Raw genomic sequence first — 17270 nt, 5'->3', positions numbered from 1 at the left:
ACCCTGGCTGCAGCGTGGAGAACTAGGTGGTGGGGTTAAGGGCAGGGTGGAGAGAGGAAGCTGAGAGCGCAGGAGGCGGCTAGTGCAGTCGTCCTGGGAAGCCATGAACGTGGTTTGGACTAAGTGGTGATAGAGAAGTCATGGTCATGGTAATAGCAGACCAATCCGGCGTATATTCTGGGCCTGACCAAGGAGGTGAACGAAGTATGAGAGAAAGAACCATTCAGGGTGAGTCCTATATTCTTTCTTGCCTGGAGAACCTGGTTGGATGAGAGGAGCATTTTCTGACATCCAGAAGATCAAGGAAATAACATGTAGGACAAGGGAAGGTCAAGGGCTCCAGCGCAGCTGTCTGCATATAGGATATCTCCTGGAGGGTAGGTTCTAGCTGCCCGTGCCTTAACATAACTGGTAAGTAGTGGTTGTGTGACGAGTGCATGCTGTCTGCAGGGGACAGATCTGGGTTAGAGGCCCAGGTCTGCCCTCTCACTCGCCCTGTAACATGGACCTCAGGTTAGGACTGCCCAGCCTCCACCTTCCTCCTTACAGGGTTAGAATCCAACAGGATCAGGTATCTATGGCACCTGGAACATAGAAGAACTAAAACCTTCACTCTTCCACGTGCCAGGCACAATGTGACATGACTTAGGAGTTGGGCACCTTTTCCTCCTATCCACATTTTTGTTAATCCTCACCGAGGATATTTTTCCATTGATTTTTAGAGAGAGTGGAAGGGAAGGGGGAGAGACAGAGAGAGGAACATTGACGTGAGAGACACATCAATTGGTTGCCTCCCGCACCTGCTCCGACCAAGGCTGGGGCTCGAGCCTGCAACCAAGGTACGTGCCCTTGACTGGAACTGAACCCAGGACCTGTTGGTCCATGGGCCAAAGCTCTATCCACGGAGCCAAACTGGCTAGGGCTCTCATCCACATGTTCAAAGTCATTCCAGAACCTTCTTGCTGCGGGGGCCCGGCACATTGAGAGGCGGTCCCCTCTCGCCTCCCTCGGCCTCGAAGAAACAGAATGGAGAACAGCAGGAGGGTTGATTCATAAGACTTTATCCGCTTATTTCCCACCCAGCAGTTTCTGCAATGCCAACTGAGCCTGTACGGCACACACGGTTCACTCTGTTAACGCTGTGGGCAGGGGAAGAGGTCTGGAGGCCCCGGGGAAGCAGCAGGGCAGGCGCAAGGCTAGGGGAGGGCAGCAGCCAATTCTGGCCCAGTGGGCCCAGTGGTGGAGGAGGGTGTGGGAGCTGGAGTGAGAAGGCTGCTGAGAGGGGTCGGGAGGAAAGGGGGTTACAGGGAGAAGAGGGAAAGGGGGTGCATCAGCAGCTGCAGGGAGGAGGCAGGGAGCAGGAGGAGGCCCTTGGTCCCTGTCTTTAAGGGACAGAGGGGGTGGGGGAGGGGGTGGGACGCAGGGGCTGCATCAGCTGCGGCGGTGGGGGCGGGAATCCATAGACATTTTTTGCCGCAGGAACAGGACAGGCCACTGTATAAAAGGGACTGTACAACATAACCTATGGTACACTGTTTACATATGATACAAGGCTCTTTCCCTCTTTTGAGTTTTAAAAAATAAAATTACAATTCCAGAGCTTTGGGTAAAAAATATATACATCCTCAGAGCAGGAACAGCAGCTGCTGCCGCTGCTGCTGCCTCTTCAGAAGGGAAAGAGGTGGTGCCAGAAAGGAGGGTGAGGCTGCGCCTGGCAATCTCACCCAGTAGCTGCCTGGAGCCCCTGCACCCCTCAGCCCGGGAGGCCCGTGATGGGAGCGGGAGGGGAGACAGAGGCAATAAAGGCATCGCTAGAGTCCAGTCTGCCTTTACAATCTCGCCATTCCTTCCCCCACTTTGGGGGTCTGCCTGCCCCCAGGGACGGGGATCCACCCCACCCCAGCTTGAAGGGGAGGACCAAGAGGGAGTCAGGAAAGGGCAAAGGATAGATCATGTTCTTAGTGTCAGACACAGAGCCAGAAGGGGGGTGACGACTCCCTCCTTAGCAGTGAGACACCCCAGAAGCAGGAGTGTGGGCAGCAGGTACCCCTAACTCCTGCTGCCACCTCACCACATCCCCCTGGAACACAGAAGGCGGGTCCCAGAGGCAGCATAGGCCTGTGTTTCCCTGAGCATCTTTCATCCTCTCAGTGGAGCCCACCCAGGGACCTTCAGGAGGCCTGGCTGCGGGGGGTTCCCGAGGGCTGGTGGGTAACCCCCCCCACCTGCCGCTGCTCCCTGTCCTCACCAGCAGCTTCGCCCACCAGCCCGGGGGTGCAGGGCAGCAGGAGTAACTAAGCAGGGAGTGTGGGCGTGGGGAAAGCACCCACAATGCACTGACCCAGGGGCAGAGTAGACAAGGGTAGCACCAAACAGAAGGACCTTCCCCACCCCCAGCACACACAACACCCTGCCTCAATGACCAGGGGCACTTCTGCTCCTTGAAGGGGGGCATATGTACACGCACACCCACACGCACACAGACACGAGGGCAACATAATACTCAGAGGGTGCAGCCAGGGGTCCCAGCCCTGACCTGGGGCAACCGGAACAGGGGGTGGAGAGGAAGGCTGCCAGGCCTCCCCCAATGGGGGACTAGTGGGTGGCCCACTTTCCTTCCTGCGTGGGAAGAGGAGGTCGGGAACTCTACTAGGGAATAGACCTGGATGGGAGGGGGCAGAGGAAAGAATTTTGTGCCCCTTTTCCCTGGGAGGGCAGGGGCCAGCAGAGCGTGGTCTGGGCTTGAAGGAGCAAGGGGGCAGAGGACTTCAGCAGGATAAACAGGCTTATGAGTCCCGGAGTAAGTCCATCCGACTCTCTCTTCCCCATGGTGGGGCGGGAAGTTGCTCCAGGGGAAAGATGTCGGAGGTGGGTTGGGACATGGTGCAAAGTGCTTGAGTGGCAGGTGCCCGAGGACCCTGCGGGCTGACTGAAACGTCTGCTCTCACTGACTGTTCGCCTCCAGCTTGTAGGAAAGCTCGAAGAGGAGGTTCTGGTTGTCGATGACCTGGAACTGGCGCACGTAGGCCTTGGTCTGCAGGTGATGGGGGGATGCCTCCATATCCAGGCCTGGAGGGTAAGGAGAGAGCTCATTAGGCAGCTAGACTCTCTTCTTCCTCTACACCAGCGGTTCTCAACCTTCCTAATGCCGCGACCCTTTAATACAGTTCCTCATGTTGTGGTGACCCCCCAACCATAAAATTATTTTCGTTGCTATTTCATAACTGTAATTTTGCTACTGTTATGAATCGTAATGTAAATATCTGAAATGCAGGATGTATTTTCATTGTTACAAATTGAACATAATGAAAGCATAGTGATTAATCACAAAAACAATATGTAATTATATATGTGTTTTCCAATGGTCTTAGGCGACCCCTGTGAAAGGGTCGTTCGACCCCCAAAGGGGTCATGGCCTACAGGTTGGCGATCCACAGGTTGAGAACCGCTGCTACACACACACACACACACACACACACACACACACACACATACACACACTGGCCAGAGGACAAGGGTGCAGGCTGGGACAGGTGTGGAGCAGGAGGGCCCCTGGGGAGGCCCAGGAGAGCGTGGAGAACTGATGAATTTAAGGAAATAAACATTTCTCCCCAGAACCCTCCCTCTCAGTAAACACTCTCCCTGTAAGGCTCTCGGGACCCTGGGTACTCACAAAGGGGCCGGCTCCGGTATTTGCGGACCGTCCTCACTTTTTCAGCCACTGAATGCTGGGGGATGACAAGGAATGAGCCCTGAGATGGTCACAGACAGATGCTCCCCCCCCTTACTCTCCCCTTCCTCTGATCTCCAACTCTGTGGGTTTTGCTCCCTCTGGTCCCCAATTCTGGAGGGTCTCGAAGCACCAGAGAAGTAGGTGTCACCGGGTGCCAGATGAGGGGGAGGTAGAGTTGCCCCTCCCCCTGAGCTGCCTGCCTGTCAGCTTTGCCACCCCACCCGTGGGCGGGTTGCCACAGCGATGCCACCAGGAAGACAGTCGGAGTCTGTCAGGCAAGCTGGGCACCACGGAGAAAGGCTGCTGTCTCCAGGGGGTGCCAGGAGAGGGGGAGGGACTGGGGTTGGCAGTGCCACCTACCAGTTTCTCGATATTCACCAAACCATCCACCAGGGTCTTACTCCCCTCGTGCAGGAAAGTCAGGTCTAGGGAATGGAGAGAGAAACAAGTGAGGAAGAGGAGGTTCAAAGGGCCCTTCCCCTTCCCTGGAAGCCACTCAATCTTGGGGGGCAACTCTCCTCTGGGCACTCAGCTAAGAGGGGACTGAGAGGCAGAACTGGGGCATGAAGCACAGGGACAGAGGAGCATCATTTGGGAACAACTCTCACCTTTGAGGATCAGAGGCACAAAAGGAATCACAGGAGGTTTCATCTTGGAGATCACTTCTCGGTAGCTTTTGTGGTTCCTGCAGGGGTCCTGGCATTCCGCAGAAGAGGGATAAAGAAGCAGATAGACCCAGGGTACCCCAAAGACACCCCCCATTTCCTCCCTCATCCCCCTGCCCTAGCAGAGAGGGGTGTGAAGGGGGGGTGTCGCTGGGGGGTTCTGGGGAAGGTCTCCAATCAGGTAGGGGTGTGCTAGGGAAGTCTTTTCCAGGGAAAATAGGGGAGCAATCCCCCAGCATGGTGGGAAGAGAAGGGGGATCCTAGGCACTAAAAACCTTGAAAGGGAAGCTTGAGGGAGAAGGTTTATGGGAACAGAGGGTCTCTGGGGTACAAGTCCGAGGGCAGATAGAGCCAAACCCACTCACCGTCAGGTTCTCGAATTTGCGGAACAAGTTCTTGAATTTCCCTGGCAGCTTCTGCAGAGAGTTTGAAGGAAGAAGGAGTGTCAGAGTGGAGCTCCTTGAGTTTCATGGGATCCCCAGGTGTGAGAGGGGAGAGGGCCTGTGTGTCTTGCAGGGGCCGGGAAGCCGGTGGGTGGGGAAGTGGAGTCCCCCTTGGCTGGAAGCAGCCCAGAGAAATGAATTATTCTGGGGAAATGGAGGCCTCTGCCATGCACCAGGGGGCCTCACTGAGTGCTGGCTGCCATCGGACAGCCCCATGTGCCACCCTCCCACCCAGGCGGGCCTCAGTTACTCATCTGCACAAGGACAGGGTCCACTACCAGAGTGGTGTACCCTAGGGCTGTGTGGGCACCTCCTTCCCATGGAGGTGAGCCCAGGGTGTCAAGACAGGCTGGCGGCCAAGATCCCCAGGTGGGCCAGTGCAGGGGGGAGGGGAGGAGAGGGAAGAGGTTGCATTACCTCCCAGGTGAGCCGCAGGCGGCTGACCGCGGCGTTGTCCAGCCCCATGACCACGGCGTAGAAGGACAGCAGGTCCTGGTTCTGCTTGCAGCTGCGGGGTTGGGAGGCGGGATCAGCGGGCGGTCAGAAGGCCCTGGCACCGCCCCTCGCACCCCCAACCCCAGGCCTCCGTGCTAGCTCCGCCCCCCCAACCCCCCTCCTCCCAGCTGGCCACACTCACATGGCCGCGATCTTGATGAACTTCTTGAGCAGCTGCACGCGCTTGCCCTGGGCCTCGCAGAGCAGCACCTCCGTGGCCACCCAGTGGGTGACCTCGCTGCAGCGCTGCAGGAGCAGCTCCAGGTTGGCCGTCTCCCGCCGGCCGCGCTCCCCGTGGAACACGTAGTCCACGAACTCCAGCTGCACCCACGGTGGTGGCAGAGGGGCGGCCGGGCGCGGGGCGCGTGTGGGTGGGAAGATGGCAGTGCCAGACGGTGAGGAAGGAAAGGCAGGAGGGTTGGGGCGGGAGGGGTAGAAAATAGAAAAATTGGGGACAGCACAGGATGCAACAGAAATAGGGGGAAACAGCCAACATGAATAACACTCTACCATCTATGAGCACTTCCTAGGTGCCAGGCACTTAACCCATGTAACAGACATTATTGTCGCTGCCTTGTTTTATTTCTTTAATGGTAAATACTCAAAAAGTCCTAATAAACCACGGTTCAGCTTCTGGGTAAGCAGCTTGGGCCCTGAGCCACCTGCTAGGGGTCTGTCTCTTTGCTGTTTCCTCCGATGCGGGGACAAAGGCTTAGCGAGGTCCTGGTGGTGCATTGCCCCAAGGACATGCAGCAAGTCGGTGTCCGACCAGGCTTTTTGGCGCAGAAACTGTCTCGCTCCAGGCCCCTACATTTGGCTCATTCCTCCCGCCTGGCCCCTCGCCCAGCACCAGCCTCAGTCGCACCTCGTGCACACAGCGGAACAGCTCCCAGTGGAAGGCCGTAAGGTGGTTGGCAACATCCTCAGGCTCCACTCGGTGGATCTCGGTGTCTCCAGGGGAGACCTGGATTTCCTCGGGGAGGGGCACCTGGTGGCAGGCAGGGGGACAGGGCTGGGCTCCCCGCTGGGCTTGTGAGTTTCTGCTCCAGCCCCTCCCAGCCATCGCCCCCAGCCCAGGCCTTGTGAAGGCCTTCTTACCAGCGCCTCGTAGCTGTCCCGGGTGCAGGCAAACAGGTGGCTGTTGATGCCCAGCGTGGTGAAGACACAGTCTTCAGTGGGCTGGAGAAGGACTTTCTCTGCAGAAAAACGAGCTGCTCTGCCTCAGGCCCGGCCACCTGCACCCTCATACATCCCAGCCACCGTCGCCATCCCACCCAGCCACTCCTCGCCTGCATGGACACATTCTAGACTAATGGGACTTGTAGCATCACCAGTGGAGGCTATATTTTTCTGACATCTTTCAAAGAATGACTTCTTTTGCATGTATAACCTCTTTTTTGCTCCCAATGTCCTATCACAGCGCCTCTCTCATTCTATCGTCCCTGTGACACTGGAAAAGCCGGAATTTTTTCCTGTCTTAGAGGGAAATAAGGCGATGGCTACCTTGCAGGCTTTTTGTCTGCCCACAGGGATTGCAGGCGCACCCTGCATCTTTAGCCTCAAAAACAAAGCATCCTCAGGTTCTCAAAGAGATTAAAGGACGAGATCCCAAGACGAGTAAGGCAGGCGCCCAGATCAGCATCCAAGTGTCCTGGACCAGTGCCTCCCAAATTTAAACGTGCGTAGACTAATAGCCTGGGGATCTTGTTAAAATGCACATCCTGATTCAGCAGGTCTGGAATTGGGGTCTGAAATACTGCATTTTTAATGAGCTCCCAGGAGATGCTCACGCGGCTGGTCCCAGCACCACAGTGAGCAGCTAGGACCGAGAAGTCAGTTTTTACCCGCCCCAGGCACTGGGCTTGTGCGTTTCTCCTGGGGGGGGGGGGGGGTCCCAGCGGAGTTCTTCCTGACCCTCACCTCCTGAAGAGGCCACAGCTACCAGGATGAGGGAATCCTCCCGCCCCGCAGGCTCCTCCGAGTACTGCAGTTTCTCCGTCACAGAGCCCAGAATGTCCTGCACAGATGCGGAGAGGCGGCTGCGTATGGTCACGTACGAGTGGTCAGGCATGTAGACGCGGCAGAAGACTGGGCAGAGACAGGAAGGTGGCTTTCATCAGAGGGCAGAATGGCAGCACTGGCATAGTCCCCTCCAGGACACCGGTGTTCCCCACTCCATCCCACCCCTAACCCAGGGAGAGTCCATGGAGGGTGACCAAGACCTCATTGGGCCCCCTGAGCCACTCAGGAAGCTCCGCCCCTCCTAATGCCCACACTCACTCTCATCAGAGCCCCGGAAGGCCACTCGGGTCTGCAGACAGGAGTCTATCCGGCGGAAGTGGCGGAAGAGTGGCTTCACCTGCTTGTTGGGCGGCTGGCTCTCCTCTGGGATCCTGGCATGGACACAGCTGGGCATCAGGAAGCCCTGCCAGGCATATGGAGTACCAGGCAGGCAACATCAAGCAGTGATATCAGAACTGGGTCAGGGATGCACTGGCATCAGGTTCAGAGAGTGCTGGGAGGTGTCAGAAGTGAGGACAATGGCCAGCAGGGGACAACTGTCCAAGTGACCCAAATCAAATGCCACCTCTTCCATGAATTCTTGTCTGATCTACCCCACCCACCAGGAAAGGTCATTTTTCATGCTGCTTTTTTTTTTTTTTTTTTTGCTATAGGACAATGGGCTAACATTTGTTTATGTTTGGATCTTATCTCTTCTACAAGTTTGAGAGCTTTTGAGAGCTGGGATTCATTCTTACTGGTTTTGTTTTCCATCGTCCAGGCCTAGAACATTGCTTGGCACATGGTAAGTGTAGGTAACCAGCTGTTTGCTGAGTTTTGCCAACAAGAACTTCACACTCTGGGAGGGAAACAGATGTGCACACAGCTACTTCTAACACAAGGCAGGTGCTAGGTGCTATGACAAATATGCACAGAGAGTTACGTTGGTTTAAGGGAGGGCGAAAGGTATTCCTAAAAGGGAAGGTCTGGGGAACTTTCATTGAGAAGATGGCATTTGACCTGGCCCTTGAAGGACAACAGGAAGAGAAGAGGGTGGGAGGAGGTCCTTCTGGAATAGACCATCTAAGTGACAGCAGGAAGTTGGGAAAGCACAAAAGTTTAGGGGATGAGATGTGTAGGGAGCGTGTGGCCATAGGGCTAGGTAGGAGTTGAGATGAGAAGAATTAGCAGAAGACAGAAAGGGAAGGGTGTTGAATTCTGTGCTAGGATATTGCAACTTTTCTTGTCTTATAGGCAATAGAGAGCCAAGATGTTTTTGGAAAGGGAACATGATGTCAAGTTGGAAAGATCTCTCTCTCTCTCTGGTGTCACTATAAGAAGGGAGAGACAGACACAAGACCATAAGCTGAAGCCCGGCCGGCATTAGCTCAGTGGCTGAGCGTCCACCCTATGAACCGGGAGGTCACTGTTTGATTCCCGGTCGGGGCACATGCTCAGGTTGCAGGCTTGATCCCCACAGCGGGGCATGCAGGAGGCAGCCAATCAATGATTCTCTCTCATCATTGATGTTTTTATCTTTTTATCCCTCTCCCCTGAAGCTCTGAAATCAATAAAAAATATATTTTAAAAAACAGACCATTAAAACGAAGCCCTGGATTGGAGGCTGTGGCGATAATCCAGGTGAGAGATCATGAGGCCTCAGTGAGGGCTGTGGTAGTGGGGACCGAGGGGAGAGAAACGGAAAGGGCCCAAGGTATGGATGGATAGATGGACGGACGGACGGATGGGTGGATGGAAGGAGGGATGGGTGCAGTGGTGTCCTAAAGCCAGTTCGCATTGCCTCATGGAAGCAGATTGCTAAATTTTGCCCACTGGTTTTAAAATAAAGCTACTTTAAAAGAAGTGTGTGAGCCCTGGCTGGGTGGCTCAGTTGGTTAGAGCACTGTCCCAATACGCCAAGGTTGCAGTTTGACCCCCAGTCAGAACACATATAAGAAACAACCAATGAATGCATAAATAAGTGGAACAACAAATTGATGTTTCTCTCAAAATTTTTTTTTTAAATTACAGTGTGTGTGTGTGTGTGTTTCTAATCCTACAGCCAAATTATTACCAAAAAAAGTAGTCTCCTAAATGTCTTACTACGTTTCACTATTATATTTGCTCTTCCGGTGATTTACATCGATGGCATTTGTATGGTGAAAACACTATAGTATAGTGTTTTTATTGTATAGTGACTATACAATAGCCTCTACTGCATATCTCTTCCCAGCTTCGCAGTCAGTGATGTCATGTTGGTAGCTTGAAACCAGCCATGATGAGGGAATTTATACTATGAAAATCAGCAAAACCTACAAAATCAGGGTGTTTCCCCCCGCCCCCCCCCACCCCGAAGTGCTGGTTGTTAAATATTCACTAGTATGCCATTGGAATGGGAAAAAAATATGACTGGAGCCCTGCTGAGTGTGACTCAGTTGGTTGAGTGTCATCCCATATACCGAAAGGTTGCAGGTTCGATTCCCAGTCAGGGCACATGTCCAGGTTTTGGGTTCCATCCCCGTTGGGGTGCATGCAGGAGGCAATCAATGGATGTTTCTCTCTCACATGGATGTTTCACGTTTCCCTCTCTCTCCCTCCCTCCTTCTCCCTTCCTCTCTCTGTGAAGTCAGTCAGAACAGATCCTCAGGTGAGAGGAACACAGTGACTGGGAGACAGTCTTTGTGCTGCTCTCCAGTAAGAGAAAGGGACTGAAATAAGACCACACTGGAGCCAAAAGGCCAGAGGCAGCCCCTGTACGAGAGGAGCATGGGGATTTCTCTCCTGTCCCCTTCCCCAACCCATTCCCCTCACTTCAGCTCCACGGTTTCCACAAGCTGGTGCAGCCTCAGTGTGTCCTCTCGGAGGTCCTGGTAAAGGGACTCATCCTTCATAATCAGCAGGTACAGATCCTGGGGAGAGGAGAGACGTGAGGGCATCGCTCTGTCAGGTCTCCATGCCTTCGAGCATAGGAGAGCCATGGAAGCGAGGGCCCCCGGGGCACCTTCTCCTTCTAGTGCCCCCCTTGACGACTATGGCTCCTTCAAAGGGGCCCCCTTCCAGAGCTAATTGCCTGCTCACCCGCCTTTTCTTCCCAGACCCACCTTGATGATGCGGCCGGCCCCCTCTTCCTCCTGCAGCAGCCCCTGGTAGGTGTCCAAGAAATGAAGGAGCATGGCTAGACAGGCCTGCTTCTGGCCCAGTCCCTCGGGGCCCTCCCTGCCTCCTGCCAAAACAAAGCTGACCCTTACGTTAAGGAAAAACCCCGGGCAGGCAGACCTGAGGAAAGTGGGAAGGGAGATGAGAGGCTAAACCACCCCAAATATTCTCTAGGTTTGGGGCCAGGGAAGGAGGAGATCCAGGGGTCCCTGGAACCATGACCCCTCATGCCCCAGCCCAGAGTAAATAGGAATGGCACCCACGTGACCACATCCAGCTCCCACCTCTGAATTTCACTTGAGGATACCCTATCTGGACCAACCCAACCTCCACCAGCCCACGCCCGGAGCTCACAGCAGGCTGATAAAGGTCATGGCGCGCTCACCACAAACCTGACCACACCTGTAAGTAAGGCCCGGTGTTTCTAAGAGAACCTATGATATTCTACTCAGCAGCCTGACATTTGCAATTAGGTCCTAAAATAACTCAGTGAGAGGCTCTATGCTTACATGAGACCCTATGAAGAGCCCAGCCAGTGGCTCGTCTCTAGTAGACCCTACAGAAGCACAGCCACGACCCGATGTTTACATCGGACCCTGTAATAACTCACTGGGCAACCAGATGTTTAGAGCAACAATTCAGTGAGGAGAGAGGCACTCTTAATGGAATAATAACACCTTAGGTTTGTACAGGGCTTTGCAATCTCCAAAGCGCTCCCACATCTGTGATCAGATCTATCTCCACAGCAGCCCGGTAGGTAGGCAGAGCAGATGCTATTTACCCTCATTTGATAGAAAACCCAGGCCCTGGGAGGTTAGGCGACCTGCTCAAGGTCACACAGGGGGTGGACAGAAAAACTGGGGCTGAAACCCAAGGGTGTTTTGTAAGGGAGAGCTTAGGACGTGACATCCCATGTGGGCTGGTGGGAGTGGCTCCCTCCTGACCTCCCCTTTTGCAAGCTCCCCAAAAGGATATTACTGGTGTAGCTCCTGCAGGAATTTCTCCGTGGGGAGGAAGAGAGAATGGGTGAGGACGATGTCATCCAGCAGGATATCTGTAGAGATCGTTCGGCACCACTGATGTCAGAGGGGCACTTCCGGGATCCAACCGGACACTCCCCACCCCACTCTCTTGCCTCCAAGGGCGAGTTCTCCTTAGCCAGACTGGAGCCCCAGCCACCTGCCCCATCATGCTCTGCACACACACTCGTGCGCGCGCACACACACACACGCACACACAAACACACAAACACACGTGTGTGAAGGTTCTGGGCAGCCGCTGCAGGGGTGGGGTTGGCAGCTGCCAAGGCAGCTGGAGGGAAGGAGGGGGCACCCTTTGATGGCCACGCCCACTTCTCTTCAGTGTGTATGGGAAGCTGGTCAGATAATACACCAAGCTTGAGATCAGCCCCCTGAAAAGAGGTCTCTAGACAGAGACAACTTCCAAACGCAGAGGTCAGGGTCAGCAGGGTGTGTGTGTGTGTGTGTGTGTGTGTGTGTCCCTCCTCCCCTCCCCACTCCCTACCTAACAGCTTTGAGTTCCAACTAGGCAGGTGAGAACCAGCCCGATTAAAAGGGAGATGGAGCAACTGCCATTTCTTTGATCCTAAAGCCTTTAAAGAGAAAAACTCTGTGTCCTCTAGATGCTCAGAGATCGTTGGGTTAATGATGGAAGGGTGGAGGGGAGTGGCTCCTCCCACCACTTCTTTCCCCTCCACACCCCCATCTGGGCCTGGCTCAGCCAGTCAGCCAGGTACAAGGTCGCCCTGACTTGCATCCAGCCCTGGGGTGGGGCAGGGCAGCCTGGCACACACAAACAGGCTGGGCGCAGGGAGGGAGCCAGGTGTCCTTACCCGGACAGGTTAGGGCCAGGTCCCCAGGCACTGCCTCAAGACAAAACCAAGGCTTCTGTGGGCCCTTGGCTCACCATCCCTGGCCTCCAATTCCAGCCAGGAAGGTGGAGGAGGAGTACCAACACCAGGTCCTCTACTTCGACTCCTTCACTTTACAAATGAGTCGAAACTGAGGCCGGGGCTGGGAGGGACTTGCCTGGAGCTGGGCTAAGAACCACACTCCTGAATCTTTGATCTGTTCTCAGTATGCCCGAGGCAGACTGCCTGGCTAGAACCAGGGGTCCTATGGGGCTGCTTAGACTTTTGAGAGGCTGGCTAGTTTGGGGTACCTCTGTAAGTCCTCTCCTCCCACACACCCTGGGAGGGAACCAAAATGGCTTAAGCACATTGGGTGTATTGGAGAATATCAGAGCAGCAGGTTAAACTGACTCTCATTCATTCTGGGACTGGTTTGGGGTTGTTTCCCAAACCAGTTACTCTGGGAATTGAGCCTGCCAGGCCAGATAATACAGGTGACAGTCAATTCAGGAGTCCTTCCCCAGGAAAGACTGGGCAGAGGCTGTGGCACCCAGGCACCAGAAAAACAGCTTCTCCCTTTACCTCTCTGTCCAGCTACCCTGCTATGTTCTTAAAATGAGAGTGCTCCCCCAACTCCGATATCCAGCTCCAGGGATGAGGGACTAGGACTAGAGATGCCTGACGCCCGTCCTATACTCGTTATCCCACTGGTGAACGAAATCAGAGCGAAGGAAGAAGAGCACGGGGCAGAATGGGGGAGATGCTGCTGTGGGGGCTACAGTTTGGCGTCCGTCTCCTCCAAGGCAGGCTCTGGTCCAATGCACAGCCTCCCCAGGGAATGTGTCATAGAGACACAGGGTGTGTAGCGTAGGCGGGAAGTTATGGTTAGAAGAGCTGTATGTGTTTGATACTTTTCTAATTAAATCCAAAAGGTGTCAGCTCCCCAGGGCAGCTACAGTCTGAGCCAAAGGAGAGAGGGCCCGGGTCTTGAGAAAAAGCTAGGGGACTGGAGCCCTCTCCCACACACCAAGGCTAGGGCTCCCTGCAGAGCTCTGAGAGCACAGTGGGGGAACCCCCGTCTTGAAATGCTCAACCAGGGTCCCCAATCCCCAGACCCTGCTGGGCTTAGCAAAAGGCCAAGAACTAGGCCTAAAGACCCACAGGTGTTTTACTTTAGCGACTGCCCAGCAATCTGGGGCCTCAGTTTCCTCAAAGTCCCCTTAGGAGGGGTGCTGGTGGGGAGTGGTGCAATAGCATCATCATTTAGGGAATAAGCCTCTCAGGGTGTGGTTATTATTTTTTGAAAGAGGCGGTGTGCTGAGGCCTGCCAGGGGAAGGGTGGGGGTTGGAAAGGCCCAGACCCCCCTAGTCGCCACAGGGCCCTGGTGTCTGCCCAGTCATCTCTCCCCCAACAACATCTCTGAGTCAGCCCCCAACTGGAACACCTCCCTCCACTCCCAAGCAGCGAAGGACAATGCATCCCTTTGCCGGAGCCCCAAACGCAGCTCAGGCCCTGTGCCGGTCTGGCACTGCCCCACTGGTTGGGCCAGCCCTCTGCTCTGGGCTTCTAAACCGAAGGAACCGGGGACTCCTGGAAGGTCTTACAGGCTTGGGCACCTCGGTGGGGGGAGGGGAGCACGGCTGCTCTGGGCAGCTTCCATCTTAGTGTGTCAGGCCCTAATTTTGGGCCCCAGAAGGAGGTGATCAACATCAGAGACCCAAGAGTCTGTGGATACAATGTCCAGGGGAAAGGGAGGGTGGCTTAAGGGAGGACAGAGGTTCGGCTTCTTCTCCAGCTGCGGCTGAGGCTGCTCCCGGGAGCCAGGTGGCCCTGCCACTCTGTTCCTCCGATGCGCCCCTACCCCATTTCGGCCGACCACTCAACCCCGCACCGGGCTCCAGCGGAGCGCCAGCCCAGGCTGCCAGGGCGAGGGCGAGGAACCCGGTGGCAGCCCCCTGCTCTGGGGCGGAGGAGCCAGCCGATCCTTCCTTACCTGAGGCGGCGCTGTCCCTGGTGGGCCCTCCGGCCAGCCGCTGCAGAACCCGGTTCAGAAGATGCTCCGGCCGCTCGGGGGCGCCCAGGGGGGCCCAGGGTGGGGAAGTCAGGGGCTCGCCCGGGGACAGTTCGTCGGAGGAGTACGAGGAAGGGGACCGCAGCGGCCCCCCTCCTCCGAGCGGCCCGGGCCCCGGCACCTCCTCTAACTGCAGCCAACAGGGTCCCCCGCTGCCGCCGAGCTCCTCCGTGACCCCCGCCGGCTCTCCACCTTCCTCCTCTGGGGGCGGCTCCAGCCCCGGCTCGGCGGGGGGCTCCCGCAGGAAAGCGGGGAGCAGCAGGCGAGATACGCTCTGACGCCGCTGCAGTGGCCGCGGTCCCCCGGCTGAACCGCCGCCCCCGCCAGGTCCCCCACCCCCGCCGGGCCCACCGCAGCTCCCCGGGCCCCCGCCGGGACCTCCCGCCACCGTTCGCCCCGCCAGCTGCGACGTCTGCTTCTTCAGAAATTTCTCCAGCGGCTTCATGCCCCCCCACCCGCCCCTCTTCTCGGGGCCGCCGGGGGACCCAGGTGTCCCGGGCGCGGGCGGGGGGGCGGGGACGCGATGCTCAGAGCCGGAGGGGCAGAGCGGAGGGCCGTGCCAGGCGCCGGACCGGGGGCCAGAGGTGCCCGAGGCTCGCTGGCCGGAGTCCAGTGGCCAGTGGCCCGGGGAGGTGCCAGAGGGAAGGGGTGCCCGTCGTTAGTGGCCTCCCATGCCGGCTGCAGCCGGCCCGCGGCCCGAAGGGTGGGTCGGATGCGGGGCCGGTGCCCCGGCGCTGCGCTCGTGGGCCGGGCTGCGGCGGCGGAGGCAGCGGGCGGAGCGCAAGGCTGAGAGGACGCGGCGGCGCTCCTGACCGCGGGGAAGGTGGAAGAGCGGAGACCGCGCCCCCTCGCCCAGGCCCCGCCCCGGCCCCGCCCCTTCCCCTCCCGGGCCCGCCCCCTGGGCCGCGCGAGGCTTGAACTTGGGCGTTGGGGTTGGTCGTGGGGGCTACCGGGACCACTTGGGATTGTAAGGAGCTGAATGGGATTGGATGGAGAGTTCAGAGAAGACGCAGAAATTCAGGGCAAAGTAAGAGGGACACACCAATGGAGAGGGATTCCTGGCTCGGGGGCTTACAGAGGAAGCTAGCTAGGGTCATTTCCAAGAACCAGGGCAGGTCTGTGGCCTGCATGCCTTGACGCACCTACCTGTACTCAGGTGAGACCTACAAAGATTGCTGATTGGGTATCCATCACTCTCAACCCAGATAGTTTACTCTGTTGACACACAGGAGGAATATGTGGTCTTTATCTCCCTTCCTGCAAGAAGGGCTGGGAAGGCCTGGGGTGGCTTGGCATTGGCCCTGGAGGCGGCACTCATCTAACCTTTCTGGCAGGGCACAATAGATGGTGAGGGCCTGGCCTGTGAAAGGCAGGTACTGGCAGGCAGGTAGGAGCCAGGTGGGGAGCAGCAGGTTGTGGCAGGTCTAGTTGGGGTGAGAAGAGACAGTAGGCAGGGGGAGGAGACCAGGAGCACAAGGGCACCTAAGCCCAGCTGGCAGCAGAAAGCAGCAGGGCTGTGGAGATGGGTGACAAGCTCTAGCGCTGCCATCTGACATCATTAAGTATAGCGAGCTCCCCAGAGTTGACACAACCATGGAGTGGGGAAAGTGGTGCCAAATTTGCACTCCAAATAATCCTTATTCCTGATGCCTATGCCAGGAGCATTCTGTTCCTGAGGAAGTGGGTAGAGAGACAGGCTCAGTGTAAGCACATCGAGATTAAGGTAACAAGGTTGGGGAGTGGCACCAGGTTCCAGATGGGCTGAGGCGCCTTGGACAATGCCGCACCCGCATACTGTGTACCAACCAGGCAGGGACAGGAATGCTAAAGGCTGGGAGTGGTGGTAGAATCGAACAGGGTGTGCACTACTGGCATATCGGGGTGTGCGCAGATCTGGTCCTATGTATGCTAGAGCATGTGTTCACAGAAATGAGCTCGCATACCCATATGTCTGTGGATTTAGAAAGGGAACAGTAAATAGGAGAGAGGACAGTTTTGGCTAAGAAGCTGAAATAGAGACCCAAGTATCAGCTTCTTGGGCTCCCTGTACTAGACACCCTAATATCCCTGGGGTTAAGAGGGGCAACTGGCTGGAGTGGCTTGGAGCTCTCCAGGCATTTTATGAACCAAATAAGAAGAGGGGAGGGTTCCACTCCAGCACATGCCACAGTTACCAGATTAAGCTGGTTGCCTTGGTAACCTCCTCTCTGGGCAGGATTTGGGATTGTCGGTTAGGAAGGGGGAAGAACTGGCGAGTGTGGAGAATGTGGGGGCTGAAAATAAAAGGGGCAGAGAGGATTCTAGAAACTGGAAGCTTTGGGAACAGGACCCCAGGATCCCCCCAACTACTCAAGGATATTAGGCAGAGAATAAGTTCAAGACCTTAAATCAGGGAGGAAAGCCAGTATTGAGTCATGGTTTTCCTTGAACAGCAGTGGTACTTACCCCAACTGCACAATGGAATCCAGGGGAACTTTTCAAAAATACTGAGAGCCCTAGCTGGTTTGGCTCAGTGGATAGAGTATTGGCCTGCCGACTGAGGGGTTCTGGGTTCGATTCTGGTCAGGGGCATAAGCCCAGGTTGCAGGATCGATCCCCACTAAGGGGTCTGCAGGCAGCAGCTGATCAATGATTCTCATTATTGATGTCTCTCTCTCTCTTTCCCTCTCTGAAATCACTAAAAATATATTTAAAAAAAACACTGAGAGGGTGCCAAGGTTTGTGGTATTTTTAAAAAAATATATATTTTTTATTGATTTCAGAGGGGAAGGGAGAGGAAGAGAGAAACATCAATGATGAGAATCATTGATTGGCTGCTTCCTGCACACCATGCAC

General features: G+C 56.0%; 1 protein-coding gene across 1 annotated transcript; it reads right to left on the bottom strand.

Annotated features, from left to right (window-relative positions):
* Positions 1–1049: 1049 nt before the first annotated feature.
* RAPGEFL1 (Rap guanine nucleotide exchange factor like 1) lies at positions 1050–14998 on the bottom strand. The gene is made up of 15 exons (XM_081109943.1): positions 14358–14998; positions 11472–11547; positions 10439–10574; positions 10149–10246; positions 7617–7729; positions 7257–7424; positions 6435–6532; positions 6202–6324; positions 5479–5657; positions 5259–5349; positions 4764–4814; positions 4342–4429; positions 4094–4158; positions 3674–3728; positions 1050–3069 (listed from the first exon to the last, which is right to left on the bottom strand). The coding sequence occupies exons 1-15, from the start codon at positions 14878–14880 to the stop codon at positions 2945–2947; spliced, it is 1989 nt and encodes a 662-aa protein (XP_080966069.1). The 5' UTR covers positions 14881–14998; the 3' UTR covers positions 1050–2944.
* Positions 14999–17270: the final 2272 nt, after the last annotated feature.

The sequence above is a fragment of the Myotis nattereri genome, assembly GCF_964212035.1.
Source record: "Myotis nattereri genome assembly, chromosome: 16".
Taxonomy (NCBI): domain Eukaryota; kingdom Metazoa; phylum Chordata; class Mammalia; order Chiroptera; family Vespertilionidae; genus Myotis; species Myotis nattereri.
The sequence above is the reverse complement of the archived record's forward strand: the minus strand, read 5'-3'. Positions and strand labels throughout refer to the sequence as shown.

Excerpts from the sequence above, each read along its gene's own strand:
- RAPGEFL1 (XM_081109943.1), bottom strand. The coding sequence starts at position 14,880 with ATGAAGCCGCTGGAGAAATTTCTGAAGAAGCAGACGTCGCAGCTGGCG. Across the intron at positions 5,350-5,478 it reads TTCATCAAGATCGCGGCCAT|CTGCAAGCAGAACCAGGACC; the intron begins GTGAGTGTGGCC and ends CCAACCCCGCAG. Across the intron at positions 4,815-5,258 it reads GCCTGCGGCTCACCTGGGAG|AAGCTGCCAGGGAAATTCAA; the intron begins GTAATGCAACCT and ends AACTCTCTGCAG.